The sequence below is a fragment of the Phycodurus eques genome, chromosome 18 (assembly GCF_024500275.1).
Source record: "Phycodurus eques isolate BA_2022a chromosome 18, UOR_Pequ_1.1, whole genome shotgun sequence".
In the NCBI taxonomy this organism is placed as follows: Eukaryota; Metazoa; Chordata; class Actinopteri; order Syngnathiformes; family Syngnathidae; genus Phycodurus; species Phycodurus eques.
The window spans coordinates 19,134,466-19,151,928 of record NC_084542.1 but is presented as its reverse complement, the minus strand read 5'-3'; the positions used below and the strand labels follow the sequence as shown (position 1 = coordinate 19,151,928).

The 17,463-nt window shown below is 48.1% G+C and overlaps 3 protein-coding genes across 5 annotated transcripts; all 3 read left to right on the top strand.

Annotated features, from left to right (window-relative positions):
• Positions 1–1,282: 1,282 nt before the first annotated feature.
• Positions 1,283–4,984, top strand: LOC133416666 (uncharacterized). 2 transcript variants are annotated; one of them, XR_009770262.1, is made up of 4 exons: positions 1,283–1,629; positions 1,870–2,376; positions 2,877–3,396; positions 4,225–4,984. XR_009770262.1 is itself a non-coding variant. In XM_061703663.1 (3 exons), the coding sequence occupies exons 1-3, from the start codon at positions 1,304–1,306 to the stop codon at positions 3,271–3,273; spliced, it is 1,230 nt and encodes a 409-aa protein (XP_061559647.1). In that variant the 5' UTR covers positions 1,283–1,303; the 3' UTR covers positions 3,274–4,984. The 2 variants fall into 2 exon arrangements, 1 of the variants encoding a protein (XP_061559647.1); XM_061703663.1 differs by having other exon boundaries at positions 2,877–4,984.
• A 1,988-nt stretch (positions 4,985–6,972) lies between these two features.
• psmb6 (proteasome 20S subunit beta 6) lies at positions 6,973–11,481 on the top strand. The gene is made up of 7 exons (XM_061703677.1): positions 6,973–7,330; positions 7,668–7,735; positions 7,805–7,870; positions 7,946–8,011; positions 9,692–9,821; positions 10,884–11,028; positions 11,137–11,481. Exons 1-7 carry the CDS (start codon positions 7,232–7,234, stop codon positions 11,262–11,264), a joined length of 702 nt encoding a protein of 233 aa, XP_061559661.1. The 5' UTR covers positions 6,973–7,231; the 3' UTR covers positions 11,265–11,481.
• Positions 11,482–12,625: 1,144 nt separating this feature from the next.
• LOC133416665 (kunitz-type protease inhibitor 1-like) lies at positions 12,626–17,457 on the top strand. 2 transcript variants are annotated; one of them, XM_061703661.1, is made up of 10 exons: positions 12,626–13,080; positions 13,733–13,893; positions 15,386–15,524; positions 15,940–16,110; positions 16,194–16,223; positions 16,292–16,420; positions 16,629–16,679; positions 16,760–16,930; positions 17,015–17,086; positions 17,161–17,457. In XM_061703661.1, exons 1-10 carry the CDS (start codon positions 12,705–12,707, stop codon positions 17,334–17,336), a joined length of 1,476 nt encoding a protein of 491 aa, XP_061559645.1. In that variant the 5' UTR covers positions 12,626–12,704; the 3' UTR covers positions 17,337–17,457. The 2 variants fall into 2 exon arrangements, with proteins under 2 accessions (XP_061559645.1, XP_061559644.1); XM_061703660.1 differs by having other exon boundaries at positions 12,627–13,080; positions 15,383–15,524.
• The last annotated feature ends 6 nt before the right edge of the window (positions 17,458–17,463 follow it).

The following is a 17,463-nucleotide window of genomic DNA, read 5'->3' as shown; positions in this document are numbered from 1 at the left end:
GAGGGAAGAATGGAACGGGAGATCGACAGGCGGATCGGTGCCCGTTCCTACCCTCACCTATGGTCACGAGCTGCGGGTCGTGACCGAAAGAACGAGAGGGGCCGGATGCGGCCCCCGGGCTGCAAGTTTGACATGACTGCTATTTTTTTTGTTTTCGTTTTCACAGCATTAGATTTCATAGCTTAACAAAGTATGAATTGGTCTTTTGTGTTAATGTTGTTTATTTGTTCGACTCTGTAGCACGTATTTTGAGTAACTACTGTATCAATGAACCATGTGTAATTGCTCTATGGATGTACTATGTGCTGTATGAAGATATTCTTTATACTGCTGATTATATGTGAAGATTAGCCAACTACTACGGCACAAGCTAATGGGGATGTCAGCAGCGGCGGCTGCTTGAGACAGTAATTGATATTTTCACAAAAATACTTTGCCGACAACACCAAAAATAGTCAACATCCATCGGAATTTAGCATATGATCGCCGGCACTGGCTGAAATTGGGATCATCCACTGATTTTGAGTTCATCACGACGACTGTTGCCTCTGAGCTACCTCAGCTAGCCACCTTTAAATCACAAACAATGGCGGTGTGCGCTCACTTTCTGGGTCACACCGAGAGCAAGCGCATCGTCAGATTGACTTCAAACTTCACAGAAAACTAGAATATTCCTATTCAATCACGTCCATAGACTGTTGTTTTGTACTGTGTCTGAATCCTCTAAACGTGTGATTTTCAACAGCGAAACCACCTTTTGCAGTCGGATTTGCGCTGTAACAACCACGAGGAACATTTTCATCTTTGTCAAAACTTCAAATAAACACTAATGTAAGGTAGATAACGACAATGGAAACGCACCCGCCCCATAAGAATCTGAAAAGTATTCCTGTAGATGTCATTGCCTCCGATGGGTCAATTAATTTGAGTTGAATTCGATACCTGACCAAGCTTGAGTTGTAACTCAGTTTGATCGTACATCAAATCAATTTCGCCCAATTTAAGAATGTGAAAAGTTCTGAATCCATTCCGGCCGCCCAAAAATCACCACCATTTTTGTCACGTTGTTGATCAAGAGATTGTATAATACGGCGAATCATAAAAGAATCTGCTTTTATTTGGTGCAATTCCTGTATGTTGTGTGCCTTTCAGGGGCGTGGCCTGGTGAGTGACGTCAGGAGCCGGAGTCCTGTTGGCCGGTTGACTTGCGCCGTGTGAAAGCGCAACGTCTGACGTAGCAGTCGACCAGGAAGTCAACAGAAGGTTTTTGTTCCCGCTGAAGAAGTAGACCGCACTCGGCAAGATGGCGTCGCTGTCTTTTTCTCAAAAGAAAGCCCTGGCGTTGCTCATTTTAAGAAGGAGGAGGAGGAGGAGGAGGAGGAGGGGGAGACTTGCTGCAGGAAAAAAGCCGATGTGGGTTCCTCCCATTGTCAAGGCTCGTCGGAATCTCGGAGAGTTTGGGCTTGTTCGTGAGCTACAATTGGACCAAGACCGCTTTGAGCTATATTTCAGGCTAAGCAGAGAGCAGTTTGAAAGCCTCCTGCAGAGAGTTGGCCCAAGTATCACGAAGAAAACTACAAACTTAAAGCAGCCCATTTCGCCAACTCAACGTCTGGCCATTTGTTTGAGGTGTGTGACAATCAAGAAAAGTGCATGTGTGTGTACCAATTTTGGAATTACTGCATTTGAAACGTATCATGTTGAAATGTATTATACTTCTCGTCTGTCGGGGAAATTCAACTTCCACTGTGCTGTATATTGTTTTTGTTGCACACCATACAGAGAAGTAAACATAGGTCCTTTTTTTTTTTTTTTTTTTTTTTTTTTTAAATCTCCATATGGACCCACAACACTTGAAATGGATTTCAGATTCCTGGCAAGCGGAGACTCCTACACCGCCATTGCCTCCAGTTACCGCTTGGGGATCTCGACAATATCAGGCATCGCATCTGATGTCTGCCGGGAGATTTGGAACCACCTGAAGGAGGAGTTCCTACCTGCCCCGAAGGCTGCAGATTGGAGGGAAATAGCCCAAGGTTTCAGGGAGAGGTGGGACTTCCCCAACTGCTTGGGAGCCTTGGATGGCAAGCACGTTGTCATCCAGGCACCAGCAAACTCCGGCTCGCTATTTTACAACGACAAGGGCACCCGCTCCGTGGTCCTGATGGCCGTCGTGGATGCCAGCTACCGCTTCAGGATGGTGGACGTGGGCGCCTTTGGACGCAGCGGCGATGAGGGAATTTTTGCTGCGTCAGCTTTTGGACAGGCTTTGGGGCGGGGCACCCTGGACCTGCCGGAGGATGCCCCTCTCCCTGGCGCTGCCCACATGGGCCCCATGCCTCACACATTTGTGGCAGATGAGGCTTTTCCTCTCAGGTAAATAACATTTATTTCTTTATTTTACTGGGACTTTTACTTTGACCATGCTGTTAATATTCCACACAACAAATACTCAAATGTGAACACGCTTTTATAAAATGAATAGTCACAATTTAAAAATACAATTCTATATACCCATACAGTACATGCATACACTCACTACCTGTCCAAAGTTGACACATTTCTAAGTTGTATAGTTGTCTTTGATCCATCCATCCACTTTTTTCAACACCGCTTATCCTGGTGAGGGTCGCGGGGCGGCGGAGCCTATCGCAGCGGACTCCACCCCGAACCGGTCGCTAGACAGTCACAGGGCACATACAGACATGGACAACCATTCGCACTCCCATTCACACCGTCACTGAGTGGGAACTGAACCCACGCTGCCCGCACCAAAGTCAGGCGAGTGTACCACTACGCCATCGGGGACCTGTCTTTGATCATTTGTGTAATTTAGCAAAAGTGTGTCATTAACATTGCTGTTCTTTTTATACAAGGAAAAATTTGCTCCTGCCCTACCGCGGAAGAAACCTTTTGAGCTCGGAAAGGATTTTCAACTTCCGCCTCTCCAGAGCTCGCCGAGTAGTTGAGAACGCCTTTGGGCTCCTCTCTGCCCGGTGGAGGATTTATCATCGCGTGATTGGAGTGAAACCTGAAAATGTGGATTTGATTGTGAAGGCCACTGTGGCTCTTCACAATTTTCAGAGGTGGAACTCGGCAGGGCAGGCCGACTTCACGCCGGAAGCCGAGGCGTGCCCTACGCGTGCCCTACGAGAAGTCCCGACTGTCAGCTCCGACCACGCCTGCAAAGATGCCACTGGCGTCCGGGACAAGTTTGCTACGTACTTCCTGTCTGCTGCCGGTGACGCGTCCTGGCAGAAACAGCTCGTCTGACCGCTTACCTGACCAAACCATCTCCTTTTGCTGCTTCAAAAAACAAACAAAAACAACGTTCGCCTTTAAGAGCCAGTCATTTTTTTCTGCATTTCAAAGTTTTCAAAAAAAGGAACACTGAATGTAAGTTCATAACTAATTTTCATTCTACATCAAACTATATCTGTGCACAGAGTAATCTGAAAAAAAAACAATACTTCCATTGGCCAAAATATTTGATTGAAAAGGTGTGTAAACTGTGAAGACAAATTGAGAACATGCTGAACTATAGAACCAACAAACATTGATTGAAGAGCAACTTAAAAGAATGACATAATGTCTATGAAAACTCTGTACGGTGAAGCACCTCCAGAATTTCAATTTTGGCCTGACTCCTCTTTTTAGGTCACCTTCTGTTGGGTTTAGGATACAGGTTGCCATTTCATTTTTGTAGGTGTCGGGGTGCTACACGTGCCTGCCAAGTTTGGCATGTAGCGTGTAGGTGTGACGTACCAAGATAGCTCTCTGATCAACTGAAAGTATGGCAGCTGCAGAACGTTCGAAAAAGCTCAAACTGTACTTTTACGGGGTCACAGGTCACTTCCTGTTGGGTTTAGGATATGCGTGGCTTTGACGTTTTCGTACATCTGGGGTTGCTAGACGTATCTGCCAAACGTAGCGCCAGTAAGACTTGGATGAAGTTTAAGCATTTTCGGTTTGATTCAGTTTTAAGCCACGTCACGTAGTGTGTCAAAAAAAAAAAAAAAAAGCTTTCGATAAATTTTAATGTCCCAGGTCTTAAGATGGTACAGGCCAACTTTGAAGCGAAAGCTGTAGGAGTAGTTCGCAAAACTATAAACCTTGCAAAAATGGAAACATTTTGCAAATTGGGCATTCACTTCCTGTTGTGTTTAGGGTATGGCTTGTGCGTCTGGGGGTGCTTTACATGTGTACCAATTTTCGTGGCCTTAGGTCAAACGTAGCAGCCAACGGGAAACGGCCGAGGTTCCCGCGCTGAAAGGGAAAAGCGTCCCCTCGATCGGACCGCTGTGCTCGCCCCGTCCCGCCCTCCAAACCGCTCTTACGTGTGACAAGAGACCGGCACGTCCGGCCGTAGCGCCGCGTGCGCGTTGGCGGCATCCGCGTCACATTCGGCGAAGAACACACACGACAGCCGCCGCGGAAGCCTCGCTGGCCACGCACTCGGACGGCGCCTGACGATCACATGACGCAAGCGCGGTCACGTGACTGACGCGAGCCAACAGGAAGTTGCCGACAGAGAACGTGTGCTGGGGCGGGGCGGCGCTACGTAGACCGTCACGCGGCCGTCCCGGAACTGGAAACATCGGGTCGCGGCTGCCGACTTTCTGGTCAGATGGCCCAACGTGAAAATCGCAGCAGTCCAGCTGAAAGATCAGACAGGAAGTCACCGGGGTTCCCGCGGAGACAGCAGTGCCGGCCAAATGCATCGTGGGAAGTAGACGGCGTCGCCTCGACGATGACCGGGTTTCGCTCTCGTGAGCCCTCGTAGCCCAACGGGCCGCTATCCTCCGCGAGGCGGGACCGGGTCAGGTAGCGCTTCCCGCATGCCCACAAAAATGCAAAACCATCAACACACGTCACACTCCACAATCGCAACACTCGCCAGAATCGTCATATTTGCCAAAAGCAATAATCATCATAAAGTGGACTCCCCGCTTATTTTGAGTTTGGCACCCACGGATTCACCTATTCGCTGATCTTTTTTTTGGGGGGGGGGGGGGGGGGGAACCAACCAACCAACCTCTATTGGTGGTATTTCCCCACTTATTCTAAAAATGTTGGGGTAAAGAAGAAGAAGAAAAAAAATAATTTTCCCCCAATGAAATAATAATGGCCATCAATTATTGGGAGATTTTCACGAGTCGCGGTCAGCCCCGGTTCGGTTCACTTTCATTGCCACACTGCCACTATCAGAAGGTGGTCCACCTCCCTTTCTCCATCCACCCACGCAGAGCATTGCTTCACTGCCCTCAATTACTTTGTAATGATATACATTTGTTTTGTTTTTTTACAGTGTAATGTTAGACACAGTAAGCACCTTGTGCAGGACAGTAAATGAAATATCTCAACAATACATTTATAACGCTCCTGATGTCAACTGAATTTACCAAACCGTTATCATACATTTTTTAAAACAATGAAAATCGCTTCTATTGAGTTAAAATACAATGACGTTACATCACAACTGGCCAGATAATTAACTGATGATGACAAAAGATGGAGAGGAAGTGAAGAGGAATTGAAACACTTTAAATCTGAATTAAGATTTCATATCCTCAGATTTTTTGTCAAATTGGACTAATTTCTGACTTCCTTAGTCCTTTGTCAAAGCAAACAGGTTACCTTTGTGTTTTAAGCAAAACGAGACATTTGTGGACTTCAGCTTTTGGAAAAACGATCAACATGATTGCCTATTTTGGAATCGAACACGAACCCATTCATCCCCAACGAGTGCCCGGTCTGGAGCCCAATTTGTTATCCAAGGCCAACCAAACGCTTAAATCAAAACTCTGATCAACATATGAGGCTAGGCTCATACATTTTACAAGATGTGCAAAACAGTCAGTGGCTTTGTTTATTACATTCAAATAGCTAGCAAGCAAGCAAGCTCATATACTGTAAGTTACAATATCAATAGTAACAGTCACAATCTCTTTTGATTTGGGCGTTATAGCGCGGAGTGGAGGTCACTGACGATCTAGTGGTACACTCGCCTGACTTTGGTGCGGGCAGCGTGGGTTCAGTTCTCACTCAGTGACGGTGTGAATGTGAGTGCGAATGGTTGTCCGCGTCTACAGTTGCCCTGCGACTGACTGGCGACCAGCTCAGAGTGTAGTCCGCCCTTCGCCCGAAGTCAGCGGGGATAGGTTCCGGGGTTCCGGGGTTCCAGCGCCCCGCGACCCTGAACAAGATAAGAAGTGGGTGGAGTGGACCACCGAGTCACACAAACATCTCCTTGCCGGTCGACTTTTCACAATCACCGACTCGCTCCACATTAACCCTCCTAACGTTAACATGACCTCTTCATGTGTCATTCATTGTCTACTTTAACATAGAAAAGAGTTACTCGACTTACATGACTTTTTCGTCCAACATTTGATTGGTCCGATTGTTTGTGTGTGAGCCATGGCATAGGGTGCGTTCAAGCGTAGCTCGGAAATGCGTGCTATAGCGTGTTAAAAAATGATTGTCATAGTTTTAATGGCTGTAAAATTGTGTTTGTGTGTATGAGTGAGGGCTAGCAGGGCATTCAATGTGTGTGTGGATGGCAAGTAAACCAAAACACCAAGGATGCCGAAAACGCCGTACAATTACGAGGGAACTGGGACTGCCTTTCACATGTAAAAAAAAAAAAAAAAAAATATATATATATATATATATATATATATATCACATTCTTTTCAAAATATCATACGTTTTGCCTTCTATTGGAACGATGACCTCCCCAACATGGATGCCACGAAGGCACGTCAATCAGTGTTTATAGTTATGGTTCACCCCTCTCGCCGCAACGTACAGGCGCCCGTCAACATGCCCGAACAAAAGTAGACTCGGGTCGCGGGAGTGCTGAAGCCTGTACCAGCTGACACATTAACACAAAATTCAGTTTAATGACACGGTTCAGTTCAAATGATCCACTCGTATAACAAATGTATTAATATTAACAGGCAGCGTTCGGCCTACACACACACCCCACACCCCGCCCGCACTGTCTAGAGGCGTCCGTCAATATGCCTTTACAAAAGTGTCCTAAGTTAAGCAGTGGGTATACTGATGTAGCAAAATACACACATTAATTAATTAAAAAAAATATAGTGAGGTAGTGCAGTTATAATCATAGTACCCCACTACCAAGAAATCGGCCACATGTATAACAATATACTCTGGCCTAACAGAGAGCTTCCTTAGTGTAGTCCGGCAAGAAGAAGCGACCAAGATGGCGGCGACATCAGCAGCGATGAGGCGTTTCGAGCAAAACCTTTCCTCCAAAAATCACCAAGTACCGGACTGGACCGGCAAAGAACTCAGCACCGGGGTCAGTATCTATTTTGGCTATCAACTGAATTCAAAGTATATCTCTTTCTAGTGGAGGAAGTATTAATATTAAACACCGGCAGAATGAGACAGCAAATCTGCAGCAGCTAACGATGCTCCAAACTGAATGGACCGAACAGAAAAACTAAGTTCAGAAGAAGGTTGAAGCGGAAGTTCTGCGTCTTTGCTTAAAGTTTTAAACTGCTACTATAGGGCAACACAGTAAGTAAGTGGACTGCACAGCGTGGGAACACCCGTGTTGTGTGTAGGGTTTACATAGCAGAACGATAGATTCTGCTGGGATATAACTAAACTGTCAACCGCTTGTGTGCCACCAGACCACCATCATGGCGGTGGAGTACGACGGTGGCGTGGTCATCGGCGCTGACTCCCGTACCACCACTGGGTGACTATCATTTTGTGTTTAGCACCAGCGTGCGGGCGCCCGTATGGTAAACGGTTGTTCGTTTGTCAGAGCGTACATCGCCAACAGAGTGACGGACAAGCTGACTCCCATCCACGATCGCATCTTCTGCTGCAGGTCCGCGAACGAACGCCGCTTCCTGTTCTTCAAGTTATCGCCTTCATCTTCCTCACGTGTTTTCTTGTGTTGCAGATCTGGATCAGCTGCAGACACTCAGGCCATCGCTGAAGTGGTCACCTATCAGCTGGGTTTCCACAGGTGGGAATCTCCGCTGCTTCTTTTCCCGATGTAGCGTTCGGCGCTAGAACGGCCCGGCTCGGCTCGGCTCGGCTCGACCGCCATCCGACAACGCAAACTCGTGCTCGTCGATAGGTTTTACGAAGTTACGCTGAGCTGTTCTTGCTACACGCACGCACGAGCTTTTCACGCTAAAAGTTTTGTTGAGCGGACAACCAGTTTGATGTCATTTTGATGCTGTCGCCGCCGCCAGTAACTGTTTACTGTCTCAATTAGGGGGACACTCCAATACAATAAATAGGATACATATTGTAGACTTTAGTTTGCCACAAACATATTTTCTGACACGCTTTGCCACACTAAATAAAATTGCAAATAGAAAAGTTTTTCCGCAATTAACAGAGGATAGGTTAAAAAAAGCTGAGTTGGTGAATTTGTGTTCTCTGGGAGCACGTTTCTTAACAAATGTTTTTTACTCGTTGCCGTTATAGTAGTTGAATAATTGAAATCACTGAGTTTCAAAACGATTTATCAAAATCATTTAAGTGTAAACGTTAGTGCTCTTAATTCAAAGTAACCCCACGCCACATCTACATGTCATCATTATTATCAATTATTAGCATTATTATTGTTAGACCGTGTTAATAGTTTGTATTAACATTTTAATGTTCATCATCACAGTAATAGTGTTCCATACGTTGGTTACAAACATTACAAAAATAAGAATTTTCAGACAAGAAGCTTCCCTTGGTACTAGCACCTTCTTTTGGGACTAAAACCTTTTCTCGCAATGAGAACTTTATTGCAAGGTGAGACCCATTACTGGGGACTAAAACCTTTCCTGGCAACTACGACACACTAGAGACTAGAACCTTCTCTTGGGATAAGCAACCTCTCAGAACTAGAACCTTCTATGATGATGAGAACATTTTATCTGAACTAGAACTTTCTCTCAGGACTAGTACCTTCTTTGGGGATGAGAACATTATCTTGGGACTAGATAACCTAGAACCAAACTACTACTTTTGGGACTAAAACCTTTTCTCGCAATGAGAATTTTATTTTAAGCTGAGACCCCTCACTGGAGACTAGTACCTTCTCTGGGGACTAAAACCTTTTCTGGGAGCTAGAACCCTCTCGAGATTAGAATCTTCTCTGGGGACTAGAACCTTCTCTCGAGACTAGAACTTTCTGTCAGAACTAGAGCCTTCTCCAGTGATGAGAACGTCATCTCGGGACGAGAACCTAGACCCAAACTACAACCTTCTCTTTGGACAAGTACGTTCTCTTGGGATTCAAACCTTCTGTCTGAACTAGAACCTTCTCTGGGGACAGGAATGTTATTTCAGGACTAGAACCTAGAACCAAACTACACTTCTCTTGGGACTAGCACCTTTTTGCGGAACTAGAACCTTCTGTGGGGATGGAAACTTTATCTCGGGACTAGAACTTGGAACCAAACTACAACCTTCTTGTGGGACGAGAACCTTCGCGATGGCCGCCCCCCAAAATGAGTGAATAGCTTAATCGCAAATGCCAAACGGTGAACATGCGGGGTTCCACTGCAGCCCACGATAATAATAATTATATATATAAATCCCTAAATCGGAAGTCGGGATGGAGTCAAGGATAGCGAACACACAATCGCGAGTGCAGATGACCGGTTCCGGCATGAAAACCTTTGCCCGGTCTCGCCCCCAGCATCGAGCTCGACGAGCCCCCGTTGGTGGAGACGGCCGCCAATCTGTTCCGAGCGAGCTGCTACCGCTACAGAGAGGAGCTGACCGCCGGGATCCTGGTGGCCGGCTGGGACCGGAGGAAGGGCGGACAGGTAACGTCTCATCGCCGCGTCCCCCCACGGGCGGTAGAACCCAACGGTTGACCGGCTGACTCAACTACGCCGCGTCCACATTTGACCGTTGAAGTCGACTAATGGCTAAGCACGTGTTTTTGGTACCTCGTCTTCCAATTGGCCAATTTACGGAGGACTTTGGACTCGCCCGCCTGCAGCCGTTGCCGGACTAGAACGCTCTGCAGAGCCGCCAAATGTCCAGCTAAACTCTGTTAGAATAGGTCGGGATTTTCCTTTGTAGTTAGTTTTTTTTTTTTTTTTTTTTTTTTTTTATTCCGTTTTGACTTTTACATTTATTTCCACATTCAATTAGTTTTCATTTGGTATTACAGCAGGTTTGTTACTTTTTATTCGTTTTTATTTTTCCAAAAGTGCTCTGTTTTATTTTAGGTTTCATTCGTTTCAGCATTGTACATGACAAAAAGTTCCCTTCTGATCGCTTTGGCAAAAGGGATATTCCACCCCTGTGAAACCGAATGAAATTCCTTTGGGATTTGGGCTGTTGATTCCAACTGAGGTGTTTATATGGAGCATTTTCATTCGGTTTGGGCTTCTTAACCGATTCTAATCGCAATAGGAGGCCCCATGTGAAGCCCCCTTTTGAGGCCCCTGACGTTTTTTTAATATATATAAATTTTCGTTCAAAAAGACAAGTTTTTTTCCCCATGTCTTGGCATTCAGGCGATTTAGTTTTTTTTTTTTTTATTGTTCACGCAAGTTCTCCAGCTTGAGAGAGCACCTGTCTTTTTACATTTTTTATTCACCGTCTGCTGTGATGTACTGTAATTAGAATCAGAATCATCTTGTAACGATATCACATTGTTCATTTTGTATATACATTTGCTTCTATTTTGCATTGTTTTACTCTGCTGTCTGCAGCCCCGTTGGCAGCGCAAATACCTTACCTGGATAAATAAAGTTTCCTTGGTTCTAATCCAAATATGACTTGACGTTCTGCGCTAAGGAAAGCTCAGTGACGTCACCGATTCGACTTTAGCTCCACTTTCAAAACTCTTTTTGTGATTGTGACCTGTGCGTCAGGTGTACTGCGTTCCTATTGGTGGGATGCTGGTGAGGCAGCCGGTGTCTGTCGGCGGTAGCGGCAGCTCGTACATTTACGGCTTCATGGACTCCAACTACAAGGTCGGACTGAACAAAGAGCAATGTTTGGAGCTGACTGCTGCAGGTACGCACGCAAGCTACAAAATCAACCCTGATAACGACGACGACGACAATAACAACATCGGTGCTGCCGATGTTTTTGATTTTTTTTTTTTTCTTTCTTCTCGGTCAGCTTTGTCGCTGGCCATGGAGCGCGACGGCTCCAGCGGCGGCGTGATCAGAATGGCCACCATTTCCGAGGAGGGTGTGGACAGACGCGTCATCCTGGGAAACCAGCTGCCCAAGTTCTCCACACACTGAAAACTCACACACACACACGTTTACTTTGTCAATAAAAAGTTCGTCAGAATCCTCTTTATTTGCCAAGTATGTCAAAAACACACAAGGAATTTGTCTCCGGTAGTCGGAGCCGCTCGAGTACGACGACAGAGAATACTTTTGAGACATACAGTCATAAAAAACACAGTCACTGAGCAATAAAAGGTTACCAGTTGTGTGGTAACGCCGGTACCATTGATTGATTGATTTATTTGAGTCCTCCAGCAATTAGAGCAGTTTGAAATGACGAATAGAACAATCGTCCGGAGCAATGAGCATTGTGCAAAGGGCGCAGAGACTTCAAGGAATGTGTGCAGTTTAAAGTGACTAAAAGTGGGATAATCTGGGACAGTATCGATTGTACAAATGTTGCAGATGCTACTCAGGCACGAGTGACCGGTATCTGTCAACAACAGACAGGCAAATAGTGCAAAGTGGCGAGACTGCCACAGCGAGTGCCCGAGTAATGTATAATTGGAGACAACAAAATTGGCAGCGAGTTGAAAATTTAGGCTTGAAGAAGGCTTAGTTATTGTTGCGTTTTCTTCAGAATCGATTTGATGGCCATCGGTTTTCCGGTATTGAAGCAAAGCTATAAGTTCATGCAATATAAAAAGACGAAGAAGAAAAGAGTTAAGGAATGAATGCTCAAGCAGCTTTCCATTCTTCCTAAAACAAAGAATGACACGTTGGGTATTTCAGACAGCCACACGGTTTGGCCTCAGGAAAGCGAACAAACAACGGAACACCCCAATGATGTGCTAACAAATAGCATCTACGGGGTGGCGTTACAACGCTTGTCTGAGGCGAAACATCTATGTACTTCCCCCAGGCGGCCTAGGCGCCGACACATTCATGTAACTTGTTTTTTTTCAATGGCATTTCCATTCCTCGAGGTGCGAGCGTTTTGAACAGGGGCGAGTCTAGGTCGAGTACTTTGAGTGGGCTGAGCCCGTGACCTCATTTTGGAATGGCCCCTTCTGAAATCCCCAAAATGTTTTCACTCGAATCCGTGAGCGCCCGTCAGTTGTTCACCGCTTTTTGCGATGCTTTGTGGGAAAATCTGAGTGCACTATATTAGATCACTATGCATTCGGACACCACTTCAAACTGGCGTAGTGGTTAGGGAGTGACTTCGGACACAGCCCGTGTTAGAGAGAGTCACTCTGGAGGTTGAAGTAGCCAAAATACGCAACCTTAACATTGAAGGTGAAGAAATTATGAGCGTGAATGCGAATTTGTCTTAAATTAACTGGCGACCGGATGGAGGGGGAGGGGGGGGGGGGGGGGACCGCATCCAGCGTCGCTGAATCACCTGCGTGACGTCACCGAGCCGGGCGGTGCCAGCGTCTTGTTTCTCTTCCTGTTTTCGGGCACGTGACAAAAACCTTAAAGGTGAGCCGCTCCAAGACGGAAGTGAACATGTCTCCATCGCCTCTCCTCTTCTTTTTCATCCTCCTCTTGGCGCGTCCTCGCGTCGTGCACGCGGACGCGGGGGGTAGCGCGCCCAGCTTCCGGTTCGGCCAGGAGGACTTCGTGGTGGACCTGGAGGACGCCGTCGACGAGGGCGCGGTTCTCTTGGCCGTCGTGCACGCGGGCAACCTGCCCGAGTGTCGGGCCGCGTGCTGCGCGCTTCCGCAATGCAACATCGCGCACGCGGACGCCAACCTGACGTGCGCGCTCTTGGACTGCGTGCACAGAAACAAGTTCGTGTGCCGCTTCGTCCGACGACCCGGGTACCGGACCGTCATCAGGGACGCCGAGTACCGGAAGTACCTGGAAGGACCGCAGGAAGCAGGTGGGTACAAAAAGTCGGCCGGCTCTTGTTCAAATGCTTGCCTTCAACCGTTTGCACTCCGTGGAAACGAAAAACGTGTGCGCGCCCTCTTAATGGGGGATGTCAGTTTGGTCACATTGAAACTCATGTTAAATGTTGAAGTGATTTTTCACATTATCAGACAGACGATTCGAGCGGTAACCCTAAGAGTAGCGGCTTCCTGTGACAAATATTGAGAAAGTTGTCAAAATGCCCCAATGTGTGTGTGGCCAACGTTTTGATGCCAAGTCAAGCGGGGTCGTGGCCATTTTTTCTTGAAACTTTCTTCATCTTTATCCTGTTATTAACAGCTTGGTACCGTGAGAATGCTTGCTTAACACACAGAAATACGCAGCAAGGTGTTAATTATTTACAATTCAAAACAGTAGTTCTATATATTCGAAGGCCACGTGTTCTACGTCATCGGTCGCGGGTGAAAAGCGCCAACGCAGTCAGAACACGCCAGCGCGCGCAAACGAGAGACAGGCAGCCGCCAATTTGAAGCACCTCTGGTTCAGCCCAAATAAAGTCCCGCTGTTCTAGTAGGCTTTTCCGTTATTGCTGACCGCTATTTCAAACTGTTCATAATTCCCCTCGCCAGCGCGGCTCCGCTAAACTCCGCGTGCTTCCCCAGATGAGCCGGCGCCGCCCATCGCCATCGCGGGTCGGGACCGGGTCGTGCAGCCCGGCGCCACGGTGACGCTCGACGGCATCCAGAGTTTGGCCCTCGGTGACGCCCACATCACGGACTACGATTGGACGCTGCAGAGCGGAGACGCCAACGTCGTCATGGAGGTGACGCGCATGGCGTCACGCCGTCCGCCTGCCGTTTGAGAAGGAAATTCACCGGTTGTGATGAAAAATGCCGGTGGCCTGGAAGTGCAAAGCAATATAACAAATTGTGAAACACTTTTGCATTTCACAAAACACATTAACAAAAGCAGAAACACTTTTACAAAAGACAAATTACAATTGAGACCCGGAACCCGGAAAGGGAACGTCCCATTTCACAGGCACTTTCTCGGCAAGACCCGCCCCGCTTCAGAATCAGAATCAGAATCAGAATCAGAATCACCTTAATTTGCCAAGTATGTCCGAAAAACCCACACGGAATTTGTCAACGGGTCGTCGGAGCCGCTCGACTACGACACCAGACGGTCGATTGACAGAGAACGCTTTGGAGACAGAAAGACATTGACAAAAACAGTCGCCGGTACAATTTATTTAATTGTATTCTTATTTTTTTTATATATATAATCGCTATTTGGGATGGAAATCTCGTTCCATCTGCGTAGCCTACCCTTCCCGCGGTGCAGGAGCCAATCATGTTGAAGCGGGGCGGGTCTCGCCGAGAAAGGGCGTGGGATTTCTAAAAATGTCTGTGCAATGGGACGTTCCCTTTTTCCGGGTTTCGGGTCTCAATTGTAATTTGCTTCGTCCTTTGTAAAAGTGTTTTTGCTTTTGTTAATGTGTTTCACAATTTGTGATATTGCTTTGCAGTTCCAGGCCACCGTAGAAAATAGCGTATATATATATATACAAACTTATTTTAATAATCGGTTATCTGTCAATGATTTTTTTTTTCGATTCATCGATGAATGTGATAAAAAAGTTTTCATTTCCATCCCTTTAATCAAAAACAGGACATTGTTTCGAATTGATAGCGCAGAAAATACACAAACATAATTTGGTCCGTAACATCCGTCAGAAAATCATTGATCGTTGTTTTCCAAAGTGATTATTTGTATTTTTATGACACACAAAGATAATTGGTCTGCTTTTATGGAAGGCGGTAGAAATTGTAGTTCTTTAAATGATGACTTGATTATCAGAAGTTGGATAATCGATTAATGGCTTGATTGTTTCCCCTCTAATATATATTGAACAAAAATAAAAACCAAACCCTTATTTTTTCAACATACAGACAAGTCCTGTTTCATTGAAATATTCTTGACAAATATGTCTCAATCTGTGACTGAGCACTTCTCCTTTGCCGAGGTACTCCGTCCATGTCACAGGTGTGGCATACGAAGATGCCTCGCGATGAGACATTGCACAGGTGTGCCTTAGGCTGCCCACAGTGAAAGGCCACTGTAAAATGTGCAAGTTCACGATATCGGGGGGTGCACATTTTCCAGTGGCCTTTTACTGTGGGCACCCTACGGCACACCTGTGATAATCGCGGCGTCTAACTGGCGTCTAGATGCGCCACGGCTGCGACGCGGACAGGTTATCTCGCTAACGGAGGCCAACGACCTCATCAGCGCGTGACGTCCCGTTGCAGAAGACTCCGCTGGCCGACCAGGTGCGACTGTCCCACCTGACGGCGGGACGCTACCGCCTCCGGCTCACCGTCACCGACTCCAACCGGCGATCGGGCAGCGCCGACGTCCAAGTGCTCGTCCTCGGCGCCGACGTGTCCGCCCGTGAGTGCTAGCGGGAATCTTGTTTCGGGAAAAGCTCGATTTCATGAGCGTGAGAGCCACAAACACCGACTGTAACACACCCGCTCACCGCTCACGCTTGAGACCTCGTAACGCTAACGGCTTACATGACACTGCGTGGGAAAAAAGGCTAATGGGGGCCAATTTGCTCATAGGGGTGTACTCACTTTTGCTGCCAGTGGTTTAGACATTGATGGCTGTGTGTGGAGTATTTTGAGGGGACACTAAGCTTCTGCTCGCGAGAACACTCCGGCACCTTTGTGAAACTTGAGAAAAGCTTTTGTGGGCTCACGACGCAACTTTCTTGTCGTGCACTCGAGAAACGTTTTGCTGCAGATGAGAAACGAGAAGTGAGAATGTGAGAAAAGTGCTAAAGCGCGCGGGCGCTGCGTTTCAGGCTACTGCTTGTCCGAGGCCAAGGCGGGCCCGTGCCGCGCCGCTTTACCTCGATGGCGTTACGACGCCACCGCGCGCCAATGTCGGCAGTTTGTGTTCGGGGGATGTAAAGCAAACCGAAACAACTTCCTGTCCAAGGACGAGTGTGTGCAGGCCTGCAGTGGAGTCACACGTAACACGCACGCACATGCACATACAAACACACGCGCACGCGCACAGTAACGTGTTGTGCTTGTTCCCCAATGACATCATCAGAACTACAGCGCATCGCTCTGCCGGCCGGCGGTCAGTCCCACAATGCACCTCTTCACATCACCTGCTGGCCAGCGTGCTGAGTGTGCGTGTGTGTTCAGAGGTGTGCGGCTCCGCGTGTGGTTCTGGCCAGCTGAATTGCGGCGGCAGCTGCTGCCTGGACCAACGTTTGGAGTGTGACGGCGTGACGCAATGCAGCAACGCCGCGGACGAGAAGCACTGCAGCCAACGTGACATACACGCACGCACACAGTCTCTGAAACACATACACACACACACACACACACTCTCTCTAATACACACATACACAATCACACATTAACACACGCTCAGTCACTCTTTTTCTTTCTCACATGCACACGCAACGCAAGCGCACACACTTTCACACACACACGCGCACACACCCGTGTGTCATCTGTGACCTTCGCTTCCTTTCAGTCAACGAGACGTTCTCTCGACTTCTGGACCTCGACGTCAACCGAGGAAAAGGTGAGATGAGACCGCTACGTGCGTGTGTGTTAGCGTGCGGCTCATAAGCCACGCCCCCGTCTGCCCACCCCCCCCCGCAGCCCGCTGCACAGAGCCCCCCCAAACGGGCCCGTGCCGCGCCAGCCACACACGCTGGTACTACAATCCGCTCAAGGAGCGCTGCCGGCGCTTCACGTACGGCGGTTGCCACGGAAACGACAACAACTTTGCCGAGGAGACGCAATGCGATGCCGCCTGCCACGGCGTCACGGGTACGCACGCTCACGTACACACACAAGCAGACACGTGCGCACGCACGTCGGCGGCACCGATGACGCGGCTCGGTGTGTCCGCAGAGCGCGACGTGTTCGCCAGAGGAACGTTTGAACGCTTCGCGGACCGAGACGAAGAAGAAGAAAGCGGCTCGGGTAAGTTGGAACCTCGCGACCCGAAGCGAGACGGCGGACAGCAAGTGACCTCGCCGACGTTGCTGTGCGGGCAGGTTCCGTGGCGTTGGCGGTGATCCTGTCGGCGGCCGTCTCGGCGTCACTGGCCGTCCTGGGCTACTGCTTCCTGAAGAACCGCAGCCGGCGCTCGGGCGGCCACGCGGAAGCGGCCCGCCGAGCCGCGTCGGCGCAGGACCCGCTCGTTTACGAGGGCGCCGCCGATCCCTTGTAGCGGCCCGTCGTTGTCGCGCGGGTGGCGGTAGAAACGGGCGTCGGGGGTGTGGCCACATTGGACGGCCTTTCTTTTCCGTTTGGGTCATTGCTTGCTGAAAATAAAGTTCCTCTTTGTTTGACGAGAG